Source organism: Balaenoptera ricei, chromosome 9 (assembly GCF_028023285.1).
Source record: "Balaenoptera ricei isolate mBalRic1 chromosome 9, mBalRic1.hap2, whole genome shotgun sequence".
NCBI classification, from domain to species: Eukaryota; Metazoa; Chordata; class Mammalia; order Artiodactyla; family Balaenopteridae; genus Balaenoptera; species Balaenoptera ricei.
In genome coordinates, this window is record NC_082647.1 from 91078926 (window position 1) to 91106202 (window position 27277).

Below are 27277 nucleotides of genomic sequence, written 5' to 3' on the forward strand. Positions count from 1 at the left end.
TTAATTACATGAATCACTGAATGTGGGATAATGTAGTGATAAATGATAGTAACAAATGTATTATATTTAAAATACTTATGGAGAGAATCAGAGGTATAGTTGCATATATTTAGGTGTGCTCCCCACAACTTGTAATACTGAGCTTCTTTACGAGGTCAGCTGATGAATATTTGTTTTTAATCTTTCACTAGGAGCCTTTCTTTAAGATGGTTTCAGAAATTCTACTTTATTATCATACTGCTTCAGAGCACTGGAGTTAACTGAAGCAAAATTCAGCAGTTTTTCTCATACTTTGAAAACTGTTACTTATTGGAAAAAGAAAAACATAGTTCTGTAAATCTGAATGCAATGTTTAAATGAACTTCCCTGAGCCCAGTTCATTACACAATGAGCGGACTAGACAAAATGAACTCCAGATTCCCTTTCATTCTAAAGGCTACCACTTAGTGCTTCTCTGTTCAGACTTCAGTTAAGTTATAGTACACTGTAAATTAAATGAACATTTTTCATCATGAAATAGTACAAACATGAGTTTACATAAATAAAAATCTTTGTGAAAATTTTTAAAAAGATAACTTTTAAAAATATTTCCATAAATAAGCATATATTCTATCAGTAAAACCTAAAAATGGATGGCAACACTTTTCCAAAATATAAAATATTAGAGCAGTACTTCCTTTTAAAAATAAAAGCCAAAAACTATTTTTATTTAAGTCGCTGTGAAAAATATAGGCAAAAGGAATTTGCATGGCTATTTTTTCTTAAATAAAAAATATAAATATTCCTCCTGAATGTTTCTTGACCTCTTTCAGCCCAAAATTCTTTTCTCCAATCAGCTGTGAAACATTTTTTGTAATTTCAAACTCTAAAAATTTTAAAACTTTTATTAGTATACCTTTTTTTCCTTAAACAATGTGTTTTGTATCTAAATTCATAAATCATATGTTTTGAAGATACTCACTTAAAATGAAGATCTTTGAAAGTAAAATGGGTTTCAACAATTCCTGTAGTTTTCACTCGGGTTCTGAGAACATCTTGTTGAGTTGGGATATAATTTGGTTGTGCAATTCTGTCCAAGTCATTCAAATAGCTGAAAAAATAAACAACAGTATGCTAATAGTTAACACTGTCAATAAAGATCATCTAAACCAGAGTAAAACATTCTGATGCATGCAATACTCCAGATTACTGAAGTTTTTATATTTCTGTGAAATGATGTAATTTTAAGTCTATATCTTACACAACTCTCGCAGAAATGAAAATGTTTATACTTCTCCAGCCACAAAGTTCCTTAAATATTTCAGTAATTCTCCTTGTTGGAAAAGAAAACAAAGTAATAACTTCATAAACATCCAAACTCACGGCACACCATGAATTTGTCCCTTGAAACTCTTTATTACACTTCTTCGATGTAGCACTGTGTTTATGTTCCAGACATTATTCGTTTGTTGAGAAATTAGAAAGCCTTCCTAAGTAGTGAGGAAACCTCTGGCCAAAGGCTGAATTCAAATATTGTTCCTTTTCAACCAACCTTAAGTAACATACAGGAAAACACAACACATGCTCCTGTACTCTACATTTTACTGCCTCTATGAATCAATATTCATATTTTACTTCTCACTGATTTCAGTCACTCAGTCAACACTTTCTGCCAATGATGCAAAATATGTTGTGCTATAAAAATGTAGTGGTGCCATACCATGCAGTTCTTTTATTCTGTGTCCACTTAGGTATTAGAATCAATAATGTTACAGTCCAGGTATGGAGAGATTCAGGTGAACCTGAGTGGTTCAAGAGGGCTTCACGGATGGTGAAGGGCATAAATAGAAATCTGACAGGTGCAACGGATAAAAGGGAATGTCATTCACATCAGGAAAAGCAGTAGAACAGTACGGAGGTAGGAGGAAGTCCATCAGTAGGCTACGCATGGAATTAATCCTAAGGTCAGTTGAACGTGGGGAGCATCACCGAAGTGTTGTCTAATACTAGAGTGGAAGCGTCCAAGATAATTTAGACGATACATCTAGGTTTATTATAGAGAGGCACCAACTTTTGCAACTTTCATTGATGTTACCCTCTGAAACTGTTCCTTAGCCATTTAGAATGGGGTCTTACAAACAAAAGGAGCTCAATAAATATTTGATTTCTGGAGATGGGGTTGGAAAGCTATCCCGTGAATTAGTAATCAAAATGTTTTAGACAGTTAAGTCTATGTATGTGATGCTGATACCAGAAGCTGACACCAGAATACATGGAGATGACAGCGTGAGTTATCTGTATTATATTTACTGAATTTAAAATAATCAATGTATTACTGCATTGGTGATAATCCCCTAGTACCTCATCCGTGTTTTTAGTTCCATATATATAACATTCACCTTACTGTAAGAAAACCTGACTTAAAAAACAAACAAACAGGCCATGGCTAGATTTTACTAATTGTCCCTTTGAAATAGTGAGCTATCCTTATTTAAAATTTACTGATTATTCCTATATACATTTCTTTGCTTAAAACTGCTATAGTTCTATTAGCCTCTAAAAATAATGCACATTTATATTTCAACAAGACAAAAAAGAAAACCAGGCATCGTGAAAAACTCCAATTGTTTTAAAAGATCACAAATTTACAATGTAAATTGGTGGTTAGATGGCCTTAATGGGCAGCTTGGCAGCATCCCCCATCTCCGGTCAAGAATTCAGAAATCAAGATAGCTTGTAACTACCACAGGGAAAAGAGATTTTTATGATTTCCTTCATTCTTGAAAAATGGCTCCATTATTGCCATCTTAAGATGAGAACTACTAGTAATGAAATAATGGGGAGCCAAAGTGACACGTTTCTTTCAGAGCGTGTCCAAGCGCTGTGCACAGGACAAAGGGTCTTGGTAAATATACTGAGGGGGGTCCAGAAAGACAAGGGGAAATGAACTTCAATCTGTTGTCCCTAAGAAGCACCCCTTAATTATTCAAATAGTTCCCCTTGCTGGGCTCAGCTCACAGACACCTTCTCACCGTGAGTGACTTCCACTTAGATCTTTCTTCAGGTTCTGGTGGCGCCAAAGCAAGTATGGTGGACTAAGAGCTGTGTCCTTGCCCTAAGAATTTTTCTTCTAATTTTCTCTTCTAGCTTCTGTAAAGTTTGGTTTAGTAATTTAAGGGCATATTGCGTGATGACCATGTATCAGGCAATGGAGATATAACACCGGGCAAAAACAGACCTTACTGAATTTACAGTGCAGTGGCAGAGATAAAAAAGAATCAAACAGTCTCAATATAAGTCAAATCACCTCAAAATAAATGTAAATCTGTGAGTAGTATAGAAAAAAATACATCACATCATGAATACCTAACAGGGAGTCAAAGGCCTACTCATCGAGTTGAAAGAGTATTTCCTTGTAGAAGTGAGGACACACTAAAAATACATATTAAGAAATATAGCATTATAAAAATTGTGACAGGTGACACAGTAATTTGTATTACTTATTCATTCACACTAAATCATTTACCTAACACTGAGTACTCTGACGTGCAATACAATACATGACATGCTATACGATAATAAGGTCCTCAGGAGCCATACCCGTTGGTTTTCCACTGTGGCAAAGTATGTGTATTTACCTGGACCTTCTAATACCTGTCATCTTCTATTTAATCCTCACTTGTGTTCCTAAGAGCCAATAGCTCTGTCAAGAAAACTGAGTAATTTTGGAAAGTAAAATGAGTGCAAGGCACATGTTTCTAGTCATATCATCTTTGACATTTCTGAGTATGTGTGCCAAGTAACGGAAACAAATCCCTGATTTTTTTTTTTTTTTTTAATTCTACGCAGATCATCAAACAGAAAGCTCCCTGATTAGGTTTTATCAAAACTTCCTTTATAGACATTCTGGGGCCACCACCTGGAAAATCAGGGCAGATTTTTCTTCTAAAAAACTAGACTTAGATATCTGTAAACAATGTCCAATGCAACAGGGCACATACAGTTGACAACTTTCAACTGTACAGCTATTTTATTTTCATCAGTGAGAAAATATCTTGGGATCACCATGCACCCCTTTAAATGGGGTGCCTGTCACTCAGGGTGTCTGTCACTGGACAAGTAACTTCTCAGGCACTTAGTAAACAAAAAGCACACAAATCAGTTACTCTCCCCTTTGGCTAGCTCCAGGCAAACTAGAGATACACCCAAATTCAGAGTAAATGTTGGCAAGTTCCAATTACTTTCTTGGAAGTATACTGGAAACAGCTCCATTCTGCACGTTTCAATTAGAGTTACATGAGTCTCTTGAGACAACTTTTGAACACAAGGGAAATACGAGCCTTGCTACCTACAAACACACACAAAAAAGACAGAAAAAGTTTTGAAATACTGTCATCCAAAATATCCTGAGTTGTACAAGAATGTGTCAGGCAAATCTGCACTAAAAGTGACTTGGCGGTATACCTGACTTCCAAGTAACTATTCATGATACAGTAGTTCTGAAGTTACGATTACTTACTATGCTGCAGAATCATTAAGCTGGTACTCCCGGGATCTGTTGAAGCAGGCTTGTACACCACTGTCTTTCCACAATCTCTTTATAACTCCAGCAAGTTCTGCAGTCATAAAACCTTCCTCAGCAGCGCCAGCAAGCACAAAGAGTTGGCGGGCATCATCCTGAACATTCAAAGTCCATTTTTATTTAAAAAGTAAAAAGGCAGACACTACAGATAAAGTACATTATAGATTACAAAAAGTGCAATAGTGAATTTTCTTTATGCCTTTTATTGGTGTCATAACTTGGATTTCTCTAAAAGCACCACTTAAAAAATTGGCTTAATCAAAAAAGCATAATCTTAAATCATGAGTCCATGTTTTGTGATATTAGTAACAGCTATCAAGGCACTAAGGAGCTGAAAGAATGACGACACTTGCAGCTCATGAGAGAATATATTAACCAACTACCCACTGACAGTCTGTTGTACCCTTTTGAGAAAACAGAAGAATGTATGCTTTGCCTCTCCCTTACCAAAATGTTTCTAATCTAAAAAACACATTAACACCATTAGAGGTTATTTTTAGAATCTAATTAAATGTTAGCTTTGTGATATACTTCATCGATGCAAAATAAGTTCAGAGAAGGGAGAAATCAATGTGGAATAAAGCAAGAATAGCTCCACAGAATGGTGTGAGATTTTTCAGAAGACCTTAAAGTATGTATACCTTAAAATCAACGGGCCAGGAGATGGGGATAGCTGTTTGCTAATCCAGGCAAGGAAACAAAATCAGCACAGCTTTGGAGTAGAAATACTCATGACACATATAGAAGACAGCATGCAAAGATTTTAAATGAAGGAATACTACACATAAATTTAATTAAATTTTGCTTAAGTTTTGAGGCTACAATATTTACAGTTATTCCGATCCATAGGTAATCAAGCCCACTAGGTCAGTGTTGTCCAAAAGAGATGGGAGCCACTGACGCAATTCTAAATTTTCTAATAGCACATTTTAAAAAGTGTAAAAAAAAAAAAAAAAAAGTAAAATTAACTGTAACAATATATTTTACTTAACCTGTATATAAAATATCATTTCAACATGTAATCAGTATAAACTTATTGAGATATTTCATATTATTATAGATACTTAGTCTTTGAAATGTGGTGTTTCTTTTATGCAGACAATGCATCTCAATTCAGATTAGACACATTTCAAATACTCAGTAGCCACATATGGAGTAGTAGCTACAGTGCTCTATAACACAACTCTACTCTTCAGGTAATAACACAGTGAATACAAAAATAAGGGATATGTGAAGTTACCATCTTCGCAAAGATTCTTTCTGGCCTGAGATATGCAGCTTTATGTTAACTGGATAGACAGTCCATAATTTTTCTCTAGGGGCATTTTTTCCAACGTGGTGTAGTAGCTCTTTATAAAGTGACGCACATATTATGATAAGGCATACAGAAGGGAAGCATTTGGTGACACAGGCTAGCAGAGGGTACTAGCTGACAATATAAATTCATTCTACCACCAATTTGTGAAACATTTTCTTTTCAGAGGGAACCCATCGTGAGAAATAATTAAGTCACTCAGCATGGGAACGTATTATTCAAGCATATGTTTCCCTTTTTAGTAAATCACAAGAGAAATGCATGCAAGCAAGTAACACTTGTACCATGTCCTTAATAAACCCCAACAAAACACAATTTCAAGTCGTTTTTAGCACCATTTACCTAATTCCAGTAAACAGTTATTCACTTTTCCAAATAATGACTTATATGAGAAATTTCTAAATTTGGTTATTTTTATTTTTAAGTGACATCAGACATATTTTTCTCCATCCACTTTAGAAAAGTGCTTTTCACTTAAGTGAGCTTTAAAATGAGCTTTCATTATGATATATTTATTCAATTTCCATAAAATTTGTTGACAGAAAAGACTAATGCCCTCTGGTATGGGTCATAAGATCACGTTCTCTTCAAACTTTCCGGGAAAGAAGCCTGAAGAAAAGACTTGGGAAACTGTGGAAGCTCTATTTATAAACTGCGGCATTCAAAAATGTCTCCTCTTTACAAAATGTAAAGAAGTCTCTTTTCCTTAAAAAACCAACTGGAATACTCATCTCCATGTCATTAGCAGGACATTCAGATGTCTGCAGATGAGCTTTAAGTAATAAATTTAAGCAGGAAGGTACTTCAGAAATTATTCTACCTAATTTTTTGTTTTGTTTAAAAAGAACCTGAGACATAGAGAGATTGTGCAATTTATTTAAAGTTCCACAGGTAATTAGTCACCCAAACCCACATATTAGTCAACAATTACTAAGTAGCCACTGCCTAAGACAAGATAAATTTGACAACTGCAGAATGATGACAATAATGCTATCTTGTCATGGACTTAGGTCTTTTCAAGATTCATTTAAAATGTTACTTAAGAACATTTAAGAAAGAAAGACAAACTTGAGTGTACTAAAACAGTATGACATAGTGTCGAAAAAGGGTAGGGGTTACTAAAGGGCTATAGGTAAGTAAAGCAGTTTACAGGAACTCTTTTTGTAGTGTTAAAAAGAAATTTATTTGCCAGGCAATTATTTGCAAGTAGCAAGGAAAAAAATCCTTGGATGTAGCCGAGTTAGTATGTTTTCAAGTGACTAAGAACTAAATGAAAATAAGATGGTTTAAAGAATGTAAATTCTAGTTCATGTAACTGCATGTTTGGGGAACTCAAAGGAGATGGGAAATGCTATCTTCTCATGCAGTGATGATCAGGGGGCAACTGTTAGTTAGTGACAACACATTTTATTTGAAGCCGTCACCTATTTTGTGAGAATTACGGGGAAGAGAGGACTTTGAGGGACCATGATGGCTGTCTTCTGATATATCAGGAATCATCAAAGGTAAGAAAGAACAGACTTTGTGCTTAGGCACAGAGCAGAAAAAGAATTCTGAGGGCAAAAGATATCAGATTTCAATCCAATAAGAACACTTTTTCACAACCAAAGCTATCCAAAAACACAAAAAAAGGAGGGAGAGTGAGAGACTGAAATTGTTAAGCAAAGGCTAGATGAGTGTTTCAATAGAAAACATCAGAAAGCCCTTCTACGATAGAGGCTGAGTAATATGATAAAGGAGTGTTAAAAAAAAATAGTGCACCTTTGAATTTTTGACCACAGGGATAATATATTGATGTCATGATTGATAGAGGTATAGAAATCCTTTGTTTCAATGGTTTAGGATAATTATTTCATTAATAACATTAGGCAACAATACTGAACACCACATACAATGAGAATTACTGACATATTTAATCTACCACGTTTCTAGAGCATACAATCACTCCTATAAATTTAAGACAGTTATACTGCTTTCACCAAAGTTAGTGTACTGGTAAGGAAATCTTGAGAACTTTAGTGAAGTCACCTCTCCAAGGCGCCTGGTGCTAATCCCAGATGTTAAAGAATTGCTTTAAGAAATAAACAAATGTAAAACTTTTTTTCTCTAAAAACACAACTGTAACCAAAGTAAAAATGACTGAGGCAAGGAAAGAGGAAGTTGTTTTTCTTTTTTTCCCCGTAACACTGCTTAAGGGGGAAGGGGTGGGGGATAAAAGTAAAATCATCTAAATTAATTTTAACTAAATTGCAGACGGCAAAATTTTTGACTAAATTGCAGTGAGCATGAGCTTCATTATGTCAAGAAGAGAAATTATAATAAGTATGTTACACAAATATAACTTTTATGTATATATTTATGAATCTTATAACTATATAGCTTTAATTTTCAAATTAATAAAATAAATATTAAACTGTTCTTTGTATGCACAATAGAACCTATTGTGAATAGACAAACGTAATAAATACTACATGAACTGAGCAAAGTAGAAAAATACTGTGCTGGAGGCATATAATACATTTCAAATGAAGGTTAATATCACTTTGTCACATATATAAATCAGTATTTCTCAGAATCAAAAACAAAATAATATTATAACTTCTTCATCTTAGTTCTCAACGATAAACCAGACTACTATAAATAATTCAAACATTCATCTGGAAAAATGATAAGTAGAAATAACTAGAAACATTTTGAAAAAGAATACTGGGGACAGAGGGCTGAAATGACCAGATATTAAAAGTCTACAATATATAGAACATCTCGTATTAATGTAGATCAACAGGGGGAGAAAATCCCAAATGTGAACTTACATGACAAAGGTGGCAAGATAAATCAGTAAGAAAGAATACAATTATTCAAAAAATACTTGCGAATAATTAGCCATATGAAGAGGAAAAAAAATAATGTAGATCCTTATTCCATGCATAAAACAAAGTTTCAGAGGGATTAAAGAACTAACATAGAAACGATGCTGAAATTCACTCCCCTAAAAAACTTTTAAAATAGCACAAATATTTGGTAAATCTTTGGTTGAGAGAAGATTTTCTAAATTTAAACACAATGGAAGAAATAATAGGGGAAAATTTTTTAAATGACAACCTAAGATTAAAGGCAATAAGCCAAATGTGAGAGAACATTTGCATTAGTGGACAAAGGGTTAATATGCAAGTACATACAAACAAGCAAATACATGATCAAAACACCAAGACTCCAATCCATAGATGAATAAAGGATAAAATAAGCCACTAACATAGAGAAATAAAAAGTCAATAAAGAAATGGAAAACTGCATAGTTACATTAAAAAATTGAAAATGCAAGTTAAATTAAAATAAGACTTACTAATAAATTAGCCAATATTTTAAACATGTCAGACTCCAAATTTTGGCTACCCAGAGTGCTAGAAAAGGCACTGCTGCTAGGAAAGTAAATTGACACAGCCTTTCTCAAAAGCAATCTGGCAAATCTGGCAGAGACATAATCTAACTAAATAACGAAATAAATTTAAAAATTAGAGGAAGAGAAAAGTGGCCATTATGCAGGAGCACGCTGAGGTTTGGGGGAGAAAGGGAGCTTAAGTCAATTCAAGGCAAGGTTTTCTGTTCCTTACAGCCCAGCTTATTCCAAGGAAGTGCTTCTCAAGCTTTCTGGGATGAAAGATCAGTCTTGTGTTTTATTTGTTTCATTTTCTTTTGTTTCCAATCTTTCAAAGCTAATACTATTGGGAAAATAACATTTAAATGACGTAAAATATAAATACATTTTTGTAAACTATCAGAGTTAACATATAAATTACTCTGTCAATTGCAGTAAAAGTTTGTCTAATCGTTTCCTTTACTTCTGTACTCACCTGTGCACATGCTTGTGTGCAGGCACTGTCCATGGACCACATTCTGAGCAGCACAATTCTAAGTGATGCAGTGACATGTTGATAGGCCCCTGTTCAACACTTCCCTAACTGTACATTACTAAAAACAAAATAATCTAATTTATCAATAAATTGTCATCCACAGATGGACTACATGTATTATGAGAGTTTTGAAAGGATATTAGGCACAAATTTTGATTGCTCTATTCCAGCCTTAAAAACAGTTTTGTTTCCTCTCATTTTAAATAACTAACGTGTAATCTGCTTTGCATATCTGCTAGCTGCTAAATACGAAGCAAACCACAGCAAATTGTCACTGTCTCTTAAAATTTTACATCTTTTAGTCAATTCTCACCCAGTTAACCTACATATTAAAATGTAATTCCAATCAAGATACCGACAGGCTTTTTTTGTTTGTTACAAAAGGGTTGTGAGGAATTAACTTGATTCCCAAGTTTATCTGGAAGAGAAATGCATTATAGCCTTTATATTTTGGTTAAAAAAGAACAATGGGATGGGTGCACTTACCCTACCAGATACCAATATCCTATGAAGCAAGAGAAACTAAAATAATGTGACTCTGACAAATATAATAATAGTAGTATAATCATTATAAATAACAACAGCAATAACAAACAGTTACTGAGCATCGATTATGACCAAGGCATGTAGTAAAGGCTTGTCATTATTTCTCAGTACCCTGTAAGGTAGATGTTATTATTATTTCCATCTTATTACGAAAATAAGTGACTGAGCTAGGGAAGAAAAGAATATATCAATAAAAAGAAAAAATGGAGTTCAGAAAAACACTCAATTTAATGCTAAGGGTAGCATTTTCAAGTCACCCAGGAATGGAGTATTTAATACATGGTTGTAGGCAAGGGATGATCAGATTATAAAATATACTTAGATTCCACCTAGAAAAAGGAAGATAATTTTTAAAAAATAATTGTAAGCTGAAGAATGTCTGACAAGGCACAAAACACAGAAGTCACAACTGATTGAAGAAAATCAAAAGTTCTGTAACAGGAAAAATACTGTTTCAAAAAAATAAAAGAAATATGCTGAATAAAAACATTTGTAAAACATAAAGAAGTAATATCCGTAATATTCAAAGAGATTCAGTGTGAAAAGGACATGGAATTTAACAGAACTGAGTAAAGAATACTAAGAGGAGTCCATAGAAGAGATACAAAATGACAAGATTCTCAACCTCACTACAAATCAGGAAAATAAAAACTAGAAAGAAAGATAATATTTTTTTACTAAGATATTAAAAAATTAAAATGTTAATGTATCTAAGTTAATGACACTCTGGGAAAGTTGACACTGATGCACGGTTGCTAGAAAAGATTATTCACTTTGTGTTTTTTCTGAAAACAGAAAAAACTATGGTACCTATCAAACTTAAATATCTGGTTATCCTTCAACTTAAAAGGCTAATACTTCCAGGAATTGATACTGTAGAAAAAGAAATATATTCAGCCTTTCTCTATACTGTTTCTTCTTTCTAGAATGCGTTTTCCTTGTTTTTGTCTAGAAAACTCTTAATACATGTTCCAATACCAAGCTCAAAGTCCCTTCCTCCTGTCTAGGCCATGTTTAATTCATCTTTGTATTCCTTAGCACAATTTCAATAGCCTCATAGTATTTTAAAATTTGCAGACTTCCCTGGTGGCACAGTGGTTAAGAACCCGCCTGCCAATGCAGAGGACACGGGTTCAATCCCTGGTCTGGGAAGATCCCACATGCTGAGGAGCAACTAAGCCCGTGTGCCACAACTACTGAGCCTGTGCTCTAGAGCTCGCGCGCCACAACTACTGAGCCCCTGTGCCACAACTACTGAAGCCTGCACGCCTAGAGCCCGTGCTCCACAAGAGAAGCCGCCACAATGAGAAGCCTGCTCACCACAACGAACAGTAGCCCCCACTTGCTGCAACTAGAGAAAGCGCGCAAGCAGCAACAAAGACCCAACGCAGCCACCAATAAATAAATAAATAAATTTATTAAAAAATAAATAAATAGAAAAATAAGATTTGCATAGAGGTAAGGCAACAAAGACACAGAGAAGACCAATCAGAACCAATGAGAGAGACTGAAGATGTTTATGTGAAAGAGTAACAATGGCTAAAGCTAACAGAAGTAATAGTCGGTAGGTAGGAAGAAAACAAAGGACCAGGGGACAGCTAGAGAGAGCTTAAAAAGAGTGGATGAAACTAGCACCAGTGAAACAAAAATGAGCAGCGCAGGCCCCCATGTAGATTCCAAAGCATCAGAAAACCAGTTTTAAAAAAAAGCTTGTGGTGAGAGAGCAGTTATTTCCAGTCAGTCCTGAAACAGCCCAAATCTGCCCCAAAAAGGACAGAAAATGACAACATTCCTTGAGAGAAAAATATGAAAATAAAAAGACCTCATAAAAAGCAGCTTGCATCAACCCATCATTACCTCGTACAATGGAGGCTACAAAAACCTCTCTCTCTAAAAATCACACGTAAGATCTGAACACAGAATACTGTACACATGAATTGGAATTAGAGTACAATTTATTCAATTCTTTATCATAGGGTAGCTCTCTTTTGTGTAAGACTAAGAGCTCAAAAAAAATTTGCTGAATGAATAAATGATAAATGAATAAGTTACAGCCTGAATGGATAGTATTGATAAGGCAAAAATTGTCTGGATATGATCAAATCTTACTTCAGATAAGATAATTTAGAAGAATGCTATGAATTATTATTAAAAATGATCTTGAAATCTATTTGAAAATTTTAATTCATTACCCTAAGCTTTTTAATCTTTGCTTAAAAGGAAAAGCTTAGTAAATTAATATGGCCTAGCAACTTATAAATATTAGATTAACTTATTATAAAAAATAAACCAGATTTGCTTTACAGATTTCTCCAATGTATGTTCTCTAACGTTGCTTTCATTCATTTTTTTTCCTGTTAAGCACACATTGAGCCTCTACATAAAAATAAAAACCTAACAGACGTTAAGAAGACAAAAAGTTACGGTCTCTATGTAAAAAATCTTCATAGTATTATCAGGGAGATAGCACACACACATTGAACACATAAAAATAAAAGGGAACTATAAAAAGGGGTAACAGTAGTAGTAGTAATAATAAATCTACTTTGTACAAAAATATTAAAAATTAATCTAGAGATTCAGTTAAAGGTTTCTGGGAAGGTCAAGTTTTACATCAGTTATTAAAAAAAAGAATCAGTGAAGAATAAACCATAATAAAATAATACTAAAACTTGAAACAAACAGATTAAGCAAGCAAACTGGGACTAGGGGAAAAGGAGAAAGAGAAAATACCCTATGGACTGGCTGGGCCTACTTCCAATCAAACTGAAAATAAGTTACACATTGGGCCCAACAAGGAAGCACAGGCACACTGCATTGGTTACCACCATGTGGCAATCTTTCTATCATGTAATGTCCTGGGTTCCAGTTTCTTTACGGATAAAATAAAGAGGTGAAACCAGCTTGTCTCCTAAGGTCCTAGCTGCGAAATTCTGAAAGATGTTTTCTAATAGCCAGTATTTTCTGATTCCAAAGGTTAGCAAACTTGTATACTGTTTTCATTATCTGAGACTAGATTGCTTTTTAGTCTGGGCATGAACGCAAATAATTAGATCAATTTCAGCACTCCAAATCATAAAAACGAATTCTGAAGAATGCCAGTGTAGGCAGTTTACTAAACTCAGGAGTAACTACTAAAAACTGCTATGGAGACACAGAGGTGCCCAATATGCCATGTTATATAGAAAACACTGCAATGGATATCGAGTGGTCCCAATCATCTTATGGATAAGGAAAGTATTCTAGCTCTAAAGGGAAGATTATGTAAACCTGTGTATTCTTACTTCACTCACTTCTAAAGCTTCTGACCTACTTCACTCACTACCATCCTTCTGGTAAAGGATAAATCTATGTTGATAAATCTATGTTATAGAATATGGTGTTAATCATGCAAGTTGTTTTTTTACTCATCAGGTCTGCTCCAAGGACTTTAGTAACTTACAGCCCGGGCCGAGTCACCGAAGTCTATCTTCAACCTCCCCATGGCCCTAATGATAGCAATAATTGATTGGATGGTGTTACTGTAGACCACTGCTTTGTACTGTTTACATTCCTCTTCCGAATAACCAGCTTCGTGGATAATTCTAACGAGACAAAAGAAAAAAGGTAACACTTACTTCCTTTGATGGAACAGTACACGTAAACATAAAAAAATTTAATGTTTTAAATCTACTTACTTCATTTGCTTCACAATTGTACTTTTCCCAGATTCACCAGCACCTAAAAAAAGGGAAATAAAAAAAATGAGGGATTTCTAATTTTATCACTTATGTATATCTAACTCCCAACACACACTCTGTCTCTTACAGTTAATTTTTAAAAAATTTTTATTGGAGTATAGTTGATTTACACTGTTGTGTTAGTTTCTGCTGTACAGCAAAGTGAATCAGTTATACATACACATACATCCACTCTTTTTTAGATTCTTTTCCCATACAGGTCATTACAGAGTATTGAGTAGAGTTCCCTGTGCTATACAGTAGGCCCTTATTTATTTTATATATAGTAGTGTGTATATATCAATCCCAATCTCCCAATCTACCCCCCTCTTCCCCCAAGTTTGTTCCCAAGTTTGTTTTTTACATCTGTGATCGAATTTTTTTATATCAAAATGATCTTTATTGGTTTCCAAACATACAGAAAATTTCTTAAAAATAAGTCCCATCTGTTTATTACATCATAATTCTTAAACTCAGCTAAAAAAGAAAATGCTTTCATCGATGTTTTTATGTATTCCCTGAAGTATTAAAAAAAATTCTTTCTTCTATAACTTAACACTGAAGCAGTATAAATAAATTTTACTCAAGATTTTGCTCCCCACTGGAGGATGTTTAACTGTCTGGCCAATTATCATAATTTGCCTCATGTGAAGTGGACAGCCCACTGGTGCCAAGAAACCACGAAAATTATTTTTAAATATTACATTATAATAAAATAGCTATCTCACACGTTATATAGTCAACCACCATTACTGAACAAGTGACACACAGCCGACATGCTTCGCTAACACTGGGGATGCAATGGGATGGCAGAAATGTCTCCCCCTGTGTTTTTCTTTATTCCCTGTCATAAACCCATTCTCAAAACTCTCCTTCACCCTACATATTCATGACCTCCTCACAATTTGAGTCTCTAGAATTATGCCATCATAACACGAAAATATCACTAACCAAATGGCCCTTTATAAAAATTAGAACCCTCTAGATACTGTGAACATCTGAGCACAGGACACAAAACAAGGAAGGTATGACAAGTCTATTGTTTGGCTTCATACTGTCTTTGGCCAGGGCTACAGATCATGGAGCTGTTATTACTGTCTGAGAGACAGGGCTCAGGATTTTCATTACCTAGGCCTCATATTCGCATTTTTCCGGAGCCACTGCTACATGCTCTATGCTCCAGTGTCACTGAACTTACAGTACCGACAACACCTACTGCTGACGACGCCACCAATCTTCAAACATACTGTTCCTCCTGCCAAAGCGTAATTTGTTCTGCTTCCTAGAGCTACACTCATGATGCTGTATCAACCATCAAACCTACCTCCTTCCTCAGCCTTTCCTGACCCACTCCTGCTGTGATCCCTGTTGCCTCTCCCTTTGAACATTTTCTACTTGAATGCTCAGCAGCTAACTTGTGCTAGACACACAATCAACCAGAAATGTACCCGAATGTATTTAAGCTATCTGTGAAGGATCAGTTAGATGGCAAACTTCTGGGCCTCATTCCCTTCTCCCCTTCCCCCTCCAGCTACACACATCCAAGTCATCAGAGGCATCAGAGAATAAGTCATAGTTGAATGACCTATTTGAAAACCTGGGGGAAAAACTGCTTAAATTTTACTTGTGATTTGATATTCAAGAAATTTTCCCAAGATAGCTGCATATTAAGTAGAAAAGCAGGCGCTGAATAAACAATGAGGGCATTATTCATCTACAGACAGCCTTTGAATCTTGGCAGGGCATCTGCCAATACAAACAACTCCAAGATAAACAACCCATTATATATTAATCAACAACAATATACTTGGCTCTATGAAAAGCACAATCGTAGGCATTATGGCTCACACATTTCTCTAATTCAAGAGAAGTCCGCCCAAGTAACACACCCTCGGCAGTTTCCAGCAGGGCTATCTTCAAGGGGGCCCTCTGTGCTTCTCGGGCACGGCAAGTTGACTCAGCAGCAGCCGTGTTTTGCTGATAGGACGTTTAGATCCCAACATCCATTCACGGGGTGGTGATTCCACACGCACAGTGAGCTTCGATGAACCCATGGCCCATTCTGTTAGTGAAACAACTCAGAGGTTCAGAGAAAGGCTCACATGATACAAGCTCGTGAGGTCTGAGAGCCATACAAGGGGAAAATCAGAAATAGCAAAGAATAAGATGGTTACCAGCTGAACTCTGTGTATGCTGATGAGAATTTTTCAGTCTTAATGAGAAAAAAGCAAGTTTTCCTAATGTTAGACATTATCTTTAAATTCTAACTCACTTCCTATCTCATACAATAGTTGGTGACATGGGACACTGAGAGGCTTACTCCACAATGAGCATCTAGTCAATGGCTTGCGGTTCCAAAAAATCCTGAAATATGTTTAACATTAAAGAGTGGAGATGGCAGTGTTATTGGCTGGATTTCTACCTAATTTCTTTGCTAGTTAGACAAGGTACTCTCTGTGGACCAGATTTCCTAAAGACAGAAATACTGGGGAAAAAACTTTCATAATTTAGCAGTTTATATAATTATTTTTCAATTCTTACTTCCATGCAGAGACTCCTAACAGGAAAATTAGAAATGCTGCACGGTTATGGTTCCAGCATTCTAAACACTGGTATTCTTTCCACACAGCGTACAGGAAAGAGTTAAAGGTGGTCCTCTAGAAATCTCAGTCAGCACAGTCCTGTATGAGAGACTGACAGGAAGCAATACTGTAAAAAAACAACAAAACAAACAAACAAAAAACCCCTCAGAGGTAGTGGAGGCAGGAGAAAGGAGAAAAGGGTAAATTTTCCTAGCAGTACTCGGCTGGGCAGCTATTGCTTTTCAGTTCAATCCACAGGCAAGATTAAAAGAGTGAGAGTACCCTTCTTTCAAGAAGAAACAAGGAATATGTAACACGGATCAGTCAGGAAAGATCAAAGCGTGGGACCGTTGCGGTCACAAAGCTGAGACGGTCAAGGTGACTAGGTGGCCTGTAAAGTAACTGCTGACAAGCTGGTGGCTGTGAAATGAACGAGACTCTAGGGTAGCGGGAAGGGAGGCTGTAGCTCCCCAGGGCGAGACTGTGTGCAGCGTGGGCACAGCGGGCCAGGAACCATGAGGCCACTGAGGGGGTGCCCCAGACCTCTCTTTAAGGAGGAAGTGGCGGATGGAAAACTGCATCTCTGAGAGTAAATACTGAGCCCAGCAGGTGTGTGAAGTGGAGCTGGGCACCTGATAATGCACCACACAGATAATGGGAGGGCAAAGGACCATCACCACAGTAACGCGGGCAGGGCCTCGCCTGCGGCTCCGGGCTGCACACACAGGGCCGCTTATTAACGGGACTCGGAAAAGCAAAACGTATCAAGGGCGGACATGGAGAAGGACGAGGGAGGGGAACGACTAAAAGCAAATCAAGGTCTAAGTAAAGTAACCCCTTGGCTAGATTATAAGTCCTTGAACAGAATGATATAAGTTACCATTATAAAAATGATAATCAAACAGGGCTCACCCCTGATTTTTGTTGAGGGGCAGTCTAGAGAAATTTGGAATTTTAACTGTGGCGAGGTTTAAAAGAAAAAAGAAAACACCTCTGACCTCAGAAAACACATACTCCCCCCCACCAAGAATATGCTTTATCCATCTTTGCTTGGGTTCACATTTATATCATTTATTTACTGGTTTCAGCTGCCTAACATCAAGGCTGTTCAGCATGAAAATGGTGATTCAGTCAAAGTCACCTTACCTGAATTCCTGACACCACTACTCCACTTTTAAAAACTCCCAACTTTTACGTACAATTAAACCATTTTTACATTCAATAAGACGAAATTACAATTCAGTTTAAACTGGAATAAAACCAAATTTACAAGTGCATTTAAAGTCGCTTCTGCTTATCATAATGCTACTGTAAGATTAATAAGATCAAGGTCCTTATTTTTAAGATAGAAGCAAATAAAGAGGATGCAAGGGCAAATATTAATTAAAAATAACAGGTTTAATTATCCTCCTTGAAAGTAAAGGAAAATTTCCCTCCCTTTTTCTTAGGACATTTACTTTAGAAAAATTTTAAATGTAAGTGCTTTCTCCTCTCTTTGAAATGTATATACAGTTGACCCTCGAACAACCTCGGTTTGAACTGCATGGGTCCACATATATGTGGATTTTTTTTTTTCCCCCAATAAATTCATACAGCACTACGCAGTCTGAGGTTAGCTGAATCTGTGGCAGGTTCTGGAACCAATCCCCTGCAGATACCAAGGGACAACTGTATACCCTTTTGAAAACTAAACAGGTGTTTTTTGTCAGCTTTATGATCAAGAATGTCTTTCTCAAGGACCTGACAACCATCTCTTTGAAAGGTAAACATCACAGGAGATAGCACCCCTATCTTCCAGTTTCTGCAGGTAGGTAGGAGTCTAACTTGGGTGGGTGTCTTGCTCCAAGTTGCAAAACTACCTCTTGTCATAAGGTAAGTTTGTTTCTCTTCTGGATAAGGTCCATTAGCTAAAAGATGGTTACCTCAATTACCAGGTAAAGTTAGGATGAACTGTGTGTGACATAAGGTGTTGTAAAGCCTCTCATTTAGGGACTAGCTGTCATTTATCTCGAAAACATGTACGTAACCGTAACCGGTTGAATCAGCTTGGCTATGTTAAGTGGGTGGCACACCTTTCTGTCTTGCAGTCTCTTCATGGACTGCTTGTGGTGCAATCCGTTCAATAAAAAAATGGTTTCTTTCTCCACTACCTTTGTGAAGATGATTTCTGGGTTGGGAGAAGACTTTGTTTTTAATTATAATTCCCCAACATGGGTAACAGACTAGAAATCTTTATTATTTAGCCGTGAGAAGCTCTGGACTTACATTTATATAAATATATATGTATTTATAGGCTATATCTGACATTCTGGGATATAAAAATAATGACTGTAAACAGCAGAATCTAGATTCCCCCAAATGATCCCCTTTCTCCAAATATTAACTCCCCATAAAATTACTCCCCGAGCCATTCATGTCTGAGATAGGGATCACACTATTACACTGCACAAGGATGATTACACACACAAGACTACTCTAGAATCCAGGTAGGACAAAAGAAAGGAGAATCGTGGGCAACACAGGAAGCTTTTTCCTGGCAGCCTAGTCAAAGAGACCACAGAAGTAACTAATTGAACTGAGGGGTCAATGTTTCTACGAGTCGAGTCTCGAGACTCACACGGTGAGGGTAAGGGAGGATAGAGGACTGGGGGCCACAAGTATACTCTTCAGGGTCTACAAGTTTGCTGCAAGAAATTTTAATTCAGTGTTTTTATTTGTATAACAAGAGTAATTTAAGAAATGCTGAGTCATCCGAATGCCTCTATCTAACTGAATTTCAGGATCTATATTTGAGTTTGTGTTTATAGGTCCTGAGATACTCAAGCAAGTGCCAAACATTGCACCTTGCTTGAGAATCTATCCATCCATCACTCTATCTGGTTTGGCTGTCAACCACTAGACCCCCTATCCAAAGAAAGGGCCATGTGTTTCCAGCAGGCCAATCCGAGTTGTGTTTGAGAGTAAAATTCCCTATCCTTATACATCTTATACAAACCATCAAATAGAACATTTTACAAATTAATATATGTAAACATATTTATATATAATATACATAAAATATACTAAAAACTTAACAAAATAATCACTTTGGATACACTGATTTTTTTTTTTTTCCTCCAAGAAAGGAATGAGATCTAGGTGCCAGAGATTTTCCCTGGCCTTTTATGTGAAAATTATCAAGAAAAAAAATCACAGCACTCAAAGCATAATGTGGAATCTGGCCCACAGAAGTCACTTTCCATGATCACATCATGGAAAACACCATTAAAGGATGGGGCCAAAACAGAGGGAAGCAGCACTGAGAGAAAACTAGGACAAGAGAAGCCAGACAGCAACCCTTGAGCCTTTAGATATAGTCATATTTAGGGAGTCATATTACAGTTGACCATCCAGAGTGAAACACTGTTGAGAGTTAAAGGGGGCACAAGCATAAACTAGGACTGACCTGGGAAAAGGAGAAAATATATCACTCTAGTCAGAACTGAAGACGATTTCAATTTGATTTCCAAGCTATGAGTCAGTTATGAGTTTGCTTTCTGTCACATGGACCTGAAAAGAGTTTTGGACTGACCCTGTGCCAAACAGTATTACTTTAATTATCTTTAGCTAATGAAGGAAAAACAAAGGAGGTTAATGATGCATTTGCAGCAAAGGTCAAATGATAATTACTGCCTGCTTTACAAAAGAAAGTTACAGAAGTTCAGACGGAGAAAAGATGTGGGAAAATCAGTCATTATACAGCCCACTGTAGAAGAGGGATGCCTTAATCCAAGAGTCATACTGTAAGTACAATTTATTGACTTATATTGGGTTGGCCAAAAAGTTCGTTCGGGTTTTTCTGTAACATGTTACAGAGAAACCCGAACGAACTTTTTGGCCAACCCAACCATCATTATTTGTCTTACTAAATTCATATTAACTTTACTTTTTAAATGTTCATATACATTATGTTATAAAATTGTTTGGTTTTATAGTTCATAGAAGACCTATAAAGCATACGGAACTTTGTTCCCAATGACACTTACACACTTTTGTGAAAATAATTTAGAACTACACAGGGGGGAAAGGTTTTCCTTTATCAGGGGGCCATACACTGCACTGTCTAAAACTCAAGTCTAACTGCTCTCGTGTTTTTGCTCAGCGGTTTACTATTAAGGACCAGTAAATAATTAACATATACAAACTCTCAACTTTTCCTATGTTGCCCTACAATTCTCCATGGGTCTCTCTCACATTTCTGAACATATGTGAGCAGAGGCACCGACTGCCTTTATTCTCAACCATCTTTTCAAAGATGTTTATAACCCATTGCTTGTGCAGCCATGGCTCTCTTCGTGTTGCCCTTAGGGAACTGGGGCTGGGTAAATCGCCATAAAGGCTGATACTCTGGCAACTGCAATTGCTGTAATAAAGTCATTTTTGTCTCTGAACCAGGACTCTCATGCCTTCTGCCAGCAACCATGAAACTGGGGTGGGAATTCTCCAGCAGTCCAGTGGTTAGGACCCCATGCTCTCGCTGCCATGGGCCCGGGTTCGATCCCTGGTTGGGGAACTAAGATCCTGCGAGCTGCGTCGTGTGCCCCCCTTCCCCCCCCAGAAAAAAGGAAAAAAGAAACTGGGGTAAGCTAACTTGTTAGCTTGTAAGTAGGGTAAAGTCTCAGGTACTGAATAATTCTTGACATGCTCTTCTGCTTAATTTTTAATTAAATCCCAAATTTGACAACTAAGGACGCTTCCAGCCATGATCTCTACACCTGTACTACTTATCTTTCCTCAAATGGCAGCTTAATCAGGTTTGTCCAATAAACCCAAAGAAACAGCTAGAACAGTGCTTCTCAAAGCATGATCTAAGGACCAGTAGTATCAGCAACACTTAAGAAATGTACATTCTCAGGTCCCACCCAGAACTTACTGACTCAAACTCGGGCAGTGGGGCCCAGCAGTCTGTGTTATAACAATCCCTCCCAGGGGTTCTGAGAACCAGGGAGGTAGAAGAAAGGTCGCCTCCTTTTTTCTTGATTGGAATCAGAATTATTATAGTGATTAAGTTGCTGACGAGCTATAACAAACTATTATTTTTATGAAATATTTATATTTCCCTCCTCCCCCTGAAAGTGAGACAAGTAATATTGTTTTACATTTCTGCAAATAGCTTATTAAAAGACAGCTTAACTCTCCTATCTATGTCTGCATTTAATAGGATACAATGTATTACTTTGGTTGAATGAAGAAAATCCATTTTCACATAATAATGTAGTTAGAAAATGAAAGAGCATTTTAATAGCATTTGTAGATAATTGTGGATAGTATTCTTTGATTCTATACCAAACTTTGAAAAGGGTAGCTTAAAGTTTGGTTATAATGGATTTCTGTGAACTTTTCATACTTTGGTAGCTTAAAATCCACTGGTCTATCTTGTACTTGGAATGGATCCCTTACCCATGTCTGATTTGGAAATTAGTTCACTGACTTATGCAGAACTGAATGTTGACATATTTTCAATATTAAAAAAAAGAGCATTTATTTTTAAATTGCCTATTTAATATTATACATAATTTCACCAGAAAAAGCTTTAGGTCATGAGATGATATCAAGCTCCCAGTGGTAGGGACATGGTTTTTAAATTTCCTTTTTCTTTTTTTTTGGCTTGAAAGCTCAAATTTTATTATTGGCAACAAATACTGTTTGCTGTTTTCCTTGAAGTGACAACCGACTAACTGCCAAATCCCCAAGTCGGATTAACCATAGTTTTCTATCAGTCTTTCTTTCAAGTGAAAATGGAATGGTATTCCAGGAAAAGAGCAACTAGTTCAATTCACAACTCAATCAATCACACAGCTGCTCTTCCTCAAGACAACCAACGTGCTCTGGCATATGCTAAAGTAGTTTGGGAGTACTTCCCATTTGGTCACACAGAATATTAAAGACATATGTACTTAATGGTCAAGATTTAATAAAAATAATCATGCTTATGACTTCAGCATTTTTTAAATCACAAGTGCATAGTAGTGAAGAACACAATGACTACTGGTACAATCTCATGCTACTGACATGATTCAGCAGTTTGACCATTATTACTTTGGTACCATTAGAGCAAACAACACAATAGAAAAGGCAAACAACATCTTAGTATTACTACGAAAATGGTCTCAGGGCCCCCAGAGTCCACAGATCCCTCCTAAAACCAGATTTAATGTCCTTCTCCCCACTGGACTATGAGCCATGAGGGAAGAGAGCCCCTGGTTTCTGTCACCATGATATCCCCAAAGCTAACTCCCATGGCAGGAGCACAAGACACTTATTCACCAGCTGGATGACAGGAAGAGAGGGAGGAGAGCGGGAGGGGAGGGGAGGGGAATATACAACAGGAAGAAAGCGTAAGAAAATGTAACTGAATATGTATATGAATTGTGGAAAGGAGAATTCTGTTAGAAGACCAGAAGAAACAAAGAAGTGGGTGGAAGCTTGTGACTTCCCCTTAAAAACAGGTTCTCACACACACACACAAAACAAACAAACCCAACAACAACAACAAAAAAAACAGATTCTCTCCTTCTATTGTAATAAGAGTAGTGGCTTGGAACATGGCAGCTAGAGACTACATTGCTTATCTTTCCTTGCTGCTAGGTGTAGCCACTTCACCCCATTTCTCACCAAATCACGATGTGTGTAAAAGGAAAATGCAGCCTTGGACTCTCTGTCTCCTGTTCCTACGAATGAGCCAGAAAATGGGTGTCCCTGTGGTCTTGTTCCAACCATGTGAATTAAGACAATGTCCAAGGGACGGTAGAGCAATGAGAAGGCAGGAACTCAGGTCCCTGAATGGTCATGTGAGGCAGAGCACCCCAGCTCTAGTTAACCTTAGATCCGTTACACAAGAGAAATAAACACCTATCTTCTTTAGGCCATAGTCAGGTTAGGTTTCTCTGATACAGAGCTAGGCCTTCATGCTGACAATTTTTTAAAAGGTGGTCTAGATTTAAATATACAAGCAAATATAAAACAAACTAAAAAGTCCCCAAACCTACAAATGTTTTTAAAAATTACCATAAAGTAGACAGGCAAACTAAAGAATAGGGAAAACTATCAGTAATTAATGAGTATCAAAATGTAGATTTTTTTTTCCAGTGCACAGCAAAGTGATTCACGTGTGTGTGTGTGTGTGTGTGTGTGTGTATGTATTCTTTCTCAGATTCTTTTCCATTATAGGTTATTACAAGATATTGAATATAGTTCCCTGTGCTATACAATAGGCCCTTGTTTATTTTATATATAGTAGTGTGCATATGTTAATCCCAAACTCCTAATTTATCTTCTCCCCTTCCCCACTATCCCCTTTGGTAACCATAAGTGTATTTTCTATGTCTGTGGGTCTATTTCTGTTTTGTAAATAAGTTCATTTATATTGCTTTTTAGATTATGTATGTGATAACATATGATACCTGTCTTTCTCTATCTGACTTACTTCACTTAACATGATAATCTCTAGGTCCATCCATGTTGCTATATATATATATATATATATATATATATATATATACACCACATCTTCTTTATCCATTCATCCGTCAATGGACACTTAGGTTGCTTCCATGTCTTGGCCATTGTAAACAGTGCTGCTGTGAACATTGGGGTGCATGCATCTTTTAGAATTAGAGTTTTCTCCAGATATATGCCCAGGAGCAGGATTGCTGGATCATATAGAAGCTCTATTCTTAGTTTTTTAAGGAGCCTCCATACTGTTTCCATAGTGGCAGCACCAATTTACATTCCCACCAACAGTGTAGAAGGGTTCCTTTTTCTCCAACCCTCTCCAGCATTTACTGTTTGTAGACTTTTTAATGATGCCTATTCTGACTGGTGTGTAGCTGTCCAGTTTTCCCAGCACAACTTATTGAAGAGACTGCCTTTTCTCCATTGTATACTTGCCTCCTTTATCATAGATTAATTGACCATAAGTGCATGGGTTTATTTCTGGGCTTTCTATCCTGTTCCACTGATCTGTATGTCTGTTTTTATGCCAGAACCATACTGTTTTGATTACTGTAGCTTTATAGTATAGTCTGATACAAAAACAGAACCCATATATATGCTGCCTACAAGAGAACCATTTCAGTTCTAGAGACACATACAGACTGAAAGGGAGGGGATGGAAAAAGGTATTTCACACACATGGAAATCAAAAGAAAGCTGGAGTAGCAATATTTATATCATAAAAAATAAACTTTAAAATAAAGCCTGTCACAAGAGACGAAAAAGGACACTCCATAATGATCAAGGGATCAATTCAAGAAGATGATATAACAATTGTAAATATATACACACCCAACATAGGTGCACCTCAATATATAAGGCAAATGCTAACAGCCATAAAAGGAGAAATCGACAGTAACACAATAGTGGGAGACTTTTACACCACACTTACATCAATCGATAGATCATCCAGACAGAAAATCGATAAGGAAACACAGACCTTAAATGACACATTAGACCAGATGGACTTAATTGATATTTATACAGCATTCCATCCAAAAGCAACAGAATATACATTCTTCTCAAGTGCACATGGAGCATTCTTCAAGACAGATCACATGCTGAGCCACGAAGTGAGCACCACAAAGTGAACATCAGTAAATTTAAGAAAACTGAAATCATATCAAGCATCTTTTCCAACCAGTGGTATGATATTAGAAATCAATTGCAAGAAAAAAACTGTAAAAAACACAAACACATGGAAGCTAAACAATATGCTACTTAACAACCAATGGATCACTGAAGAAATCAAAGAGGAAATTTAAAAATACCTAGAAACAAATGAAAACAAAAACATGACAGTCCAAAACCTAGGGGATGCAGCAAAAGCCATTCTAAAAGGGGTGTTTACAGGGATACAAGCTTACCTCAGAAAACAAGAAGAATGTCAAATAAACGACCTAACCTTACACATAAAGCAACTAGAAAAAGAAGAATAAACAAACTGTGAAATTAATAGAAATGATAAAGATCAGAGCAGAAATAAATAGATGAAGAAAAAAACAGAAAAGATCAATGAACCTAAAAGCTTGTTCTTTGAAATGATAAACAAAATTGATAAACCTGTAGCCAGACTCACGAAAAACAAAGAGGGCCCAAATCAATAAAGTTAGAAATGAAAAAGGAGAATTTACAACGGACATTGCAGAAATACAAAGCATCATACGAGGCTACTACAGCAATAAAATGGACAACCTGGAAGAAACAAATTCTTAGAAAGGTACAATCTCCTAAGACTGAACCCGGAAGAAATAGAAAGTATGAACAGACCAATCACAAGTACTGAAATTGAAACTGTGATTTAAAAACTCCACACAAACAAAACTCAAGGACCAGATGGCTTCACAGGCGAATTCTATCAAACATTTAGAGAAGAGTTAACACCCATCTTTCTGAAACTGTTCCAAAAAATTGCAGAGGAAAGAAAACTCCCAAACTCATTCTATGAGGCCACCATCATCCTGATACCAAAACCACACAAAGATACCACAAAAAAAGAAAATGTATATTTTTAAAATTCATAATGAATTAACATTAACTGACAAGAAAAACACCAATACTCTAAATAACAAAAGACATAAACACAATTCATAGAGGAAAAACAGATACAGTAATTTTAAACTGTATATAGATATATATATCTTCATACTAAAAAAAGTACCTTGAAAGAAATACACTGAAAAGTGTTTGTATCTGACTAATGCAATTTTATGCCTCGAACATTTGTGTAATTCCAAATTTTTAAACTGTAAGACTGAATCAAAATTATACAATTTATTTATAAAAATTTGGTCATATCTCTCCAATGATTAAAGTTGAATAAGATCATCTTCTTTAATCTCGTTTGTTTCAACCCACGTTCCCATCTCATCACTCATGCACATAAATCTCACATTCTGATCACAGCAAATTACTTTTACTTCCAAAGTTTCACGATCATCCCCGCCTCCATTCCTCCCCCATACTTTCTCCCAAGTGGAGCCCTTATCAACATCGGCACTACAAGGGACCACACCATGTTCAGGCAGGGAGCATCTGGGATTGAATTTTCCCAACCAAGGCACGTCCAGTTCTCAGGGACAGTGAAAACTGAGCAGACAGACACCAGGCCTGCTCCATGGCCCAGTATGGCAGGCGGGAAAACCACCCAGCCCGCAGCCATACAGAGACTCAGGTGAGAGATTCCGAGGCCTGCACTTTGAGGCAGCTCAAGCAGGCAGGCTCTAAGCAGGCCATGAGTTACAGCACCAGAGACTTCAACTGTGATACCAGGAGCACCTAGGTGAGAGCCATTACCTCCGTGATCAGAGGAGGAAGAGGGCATTACATCTAAGGGACTAGACCCTGTTCCCGCTGCAATGAGCTCAAGAAAGTCACTCTTCCCTCCCTTCCCACTCACAGTCCCCCACAGCAATTAGGGAGAACAGCAGGAAGGAAGGATGATAAGGGATGAAACATTTTTATCTGAACACTACATAAGTAGACTGTTTAAGTAATCAGATTGGACCAAGGCTTAAGCAACATTGAACATTTTGTAATTTTCCCTGCTAATCAGCAGGAAGTAAATTGATTTTAGGCTAAATAAAAATTAAAATAGTGTGAATCAACTC

General features: G+C 36.6%; 1 protein-coding gene across 3 annotated transcripts in view; it reads right to left on the bottom strand.

Moving 5' to 3' along the window:
* Positions 1-27277, bottom strand: part of GNAI1 (G protein subunit alpha i1) — an 89737-nt gene that overhangs the window by 21896 nt on the left and 40564 nt on the right. For all 3 annotated transcript variants that reach the window (XM_059934070.1, XM_059934072.1, XM_059934069.1), the window contains 4 exons: positions 14011-14053; positions 13776-13917; positions 4499-4656; positions 962-1090 (listed from right to left, as the gene is read on the bottom strand). In XM_059934070.1, coding sequence (XP_059790053.1) covers positions 962-1090; positions 4499-4656; positions 13776-13917; positions 14011-14053 — 472 coding nt within the window. The remainder of the gene's footprint in view (positions 1-961; positions 1091-4498; positions 4657-13775; positions 13918-14010; positions 14054-27277) is intronic.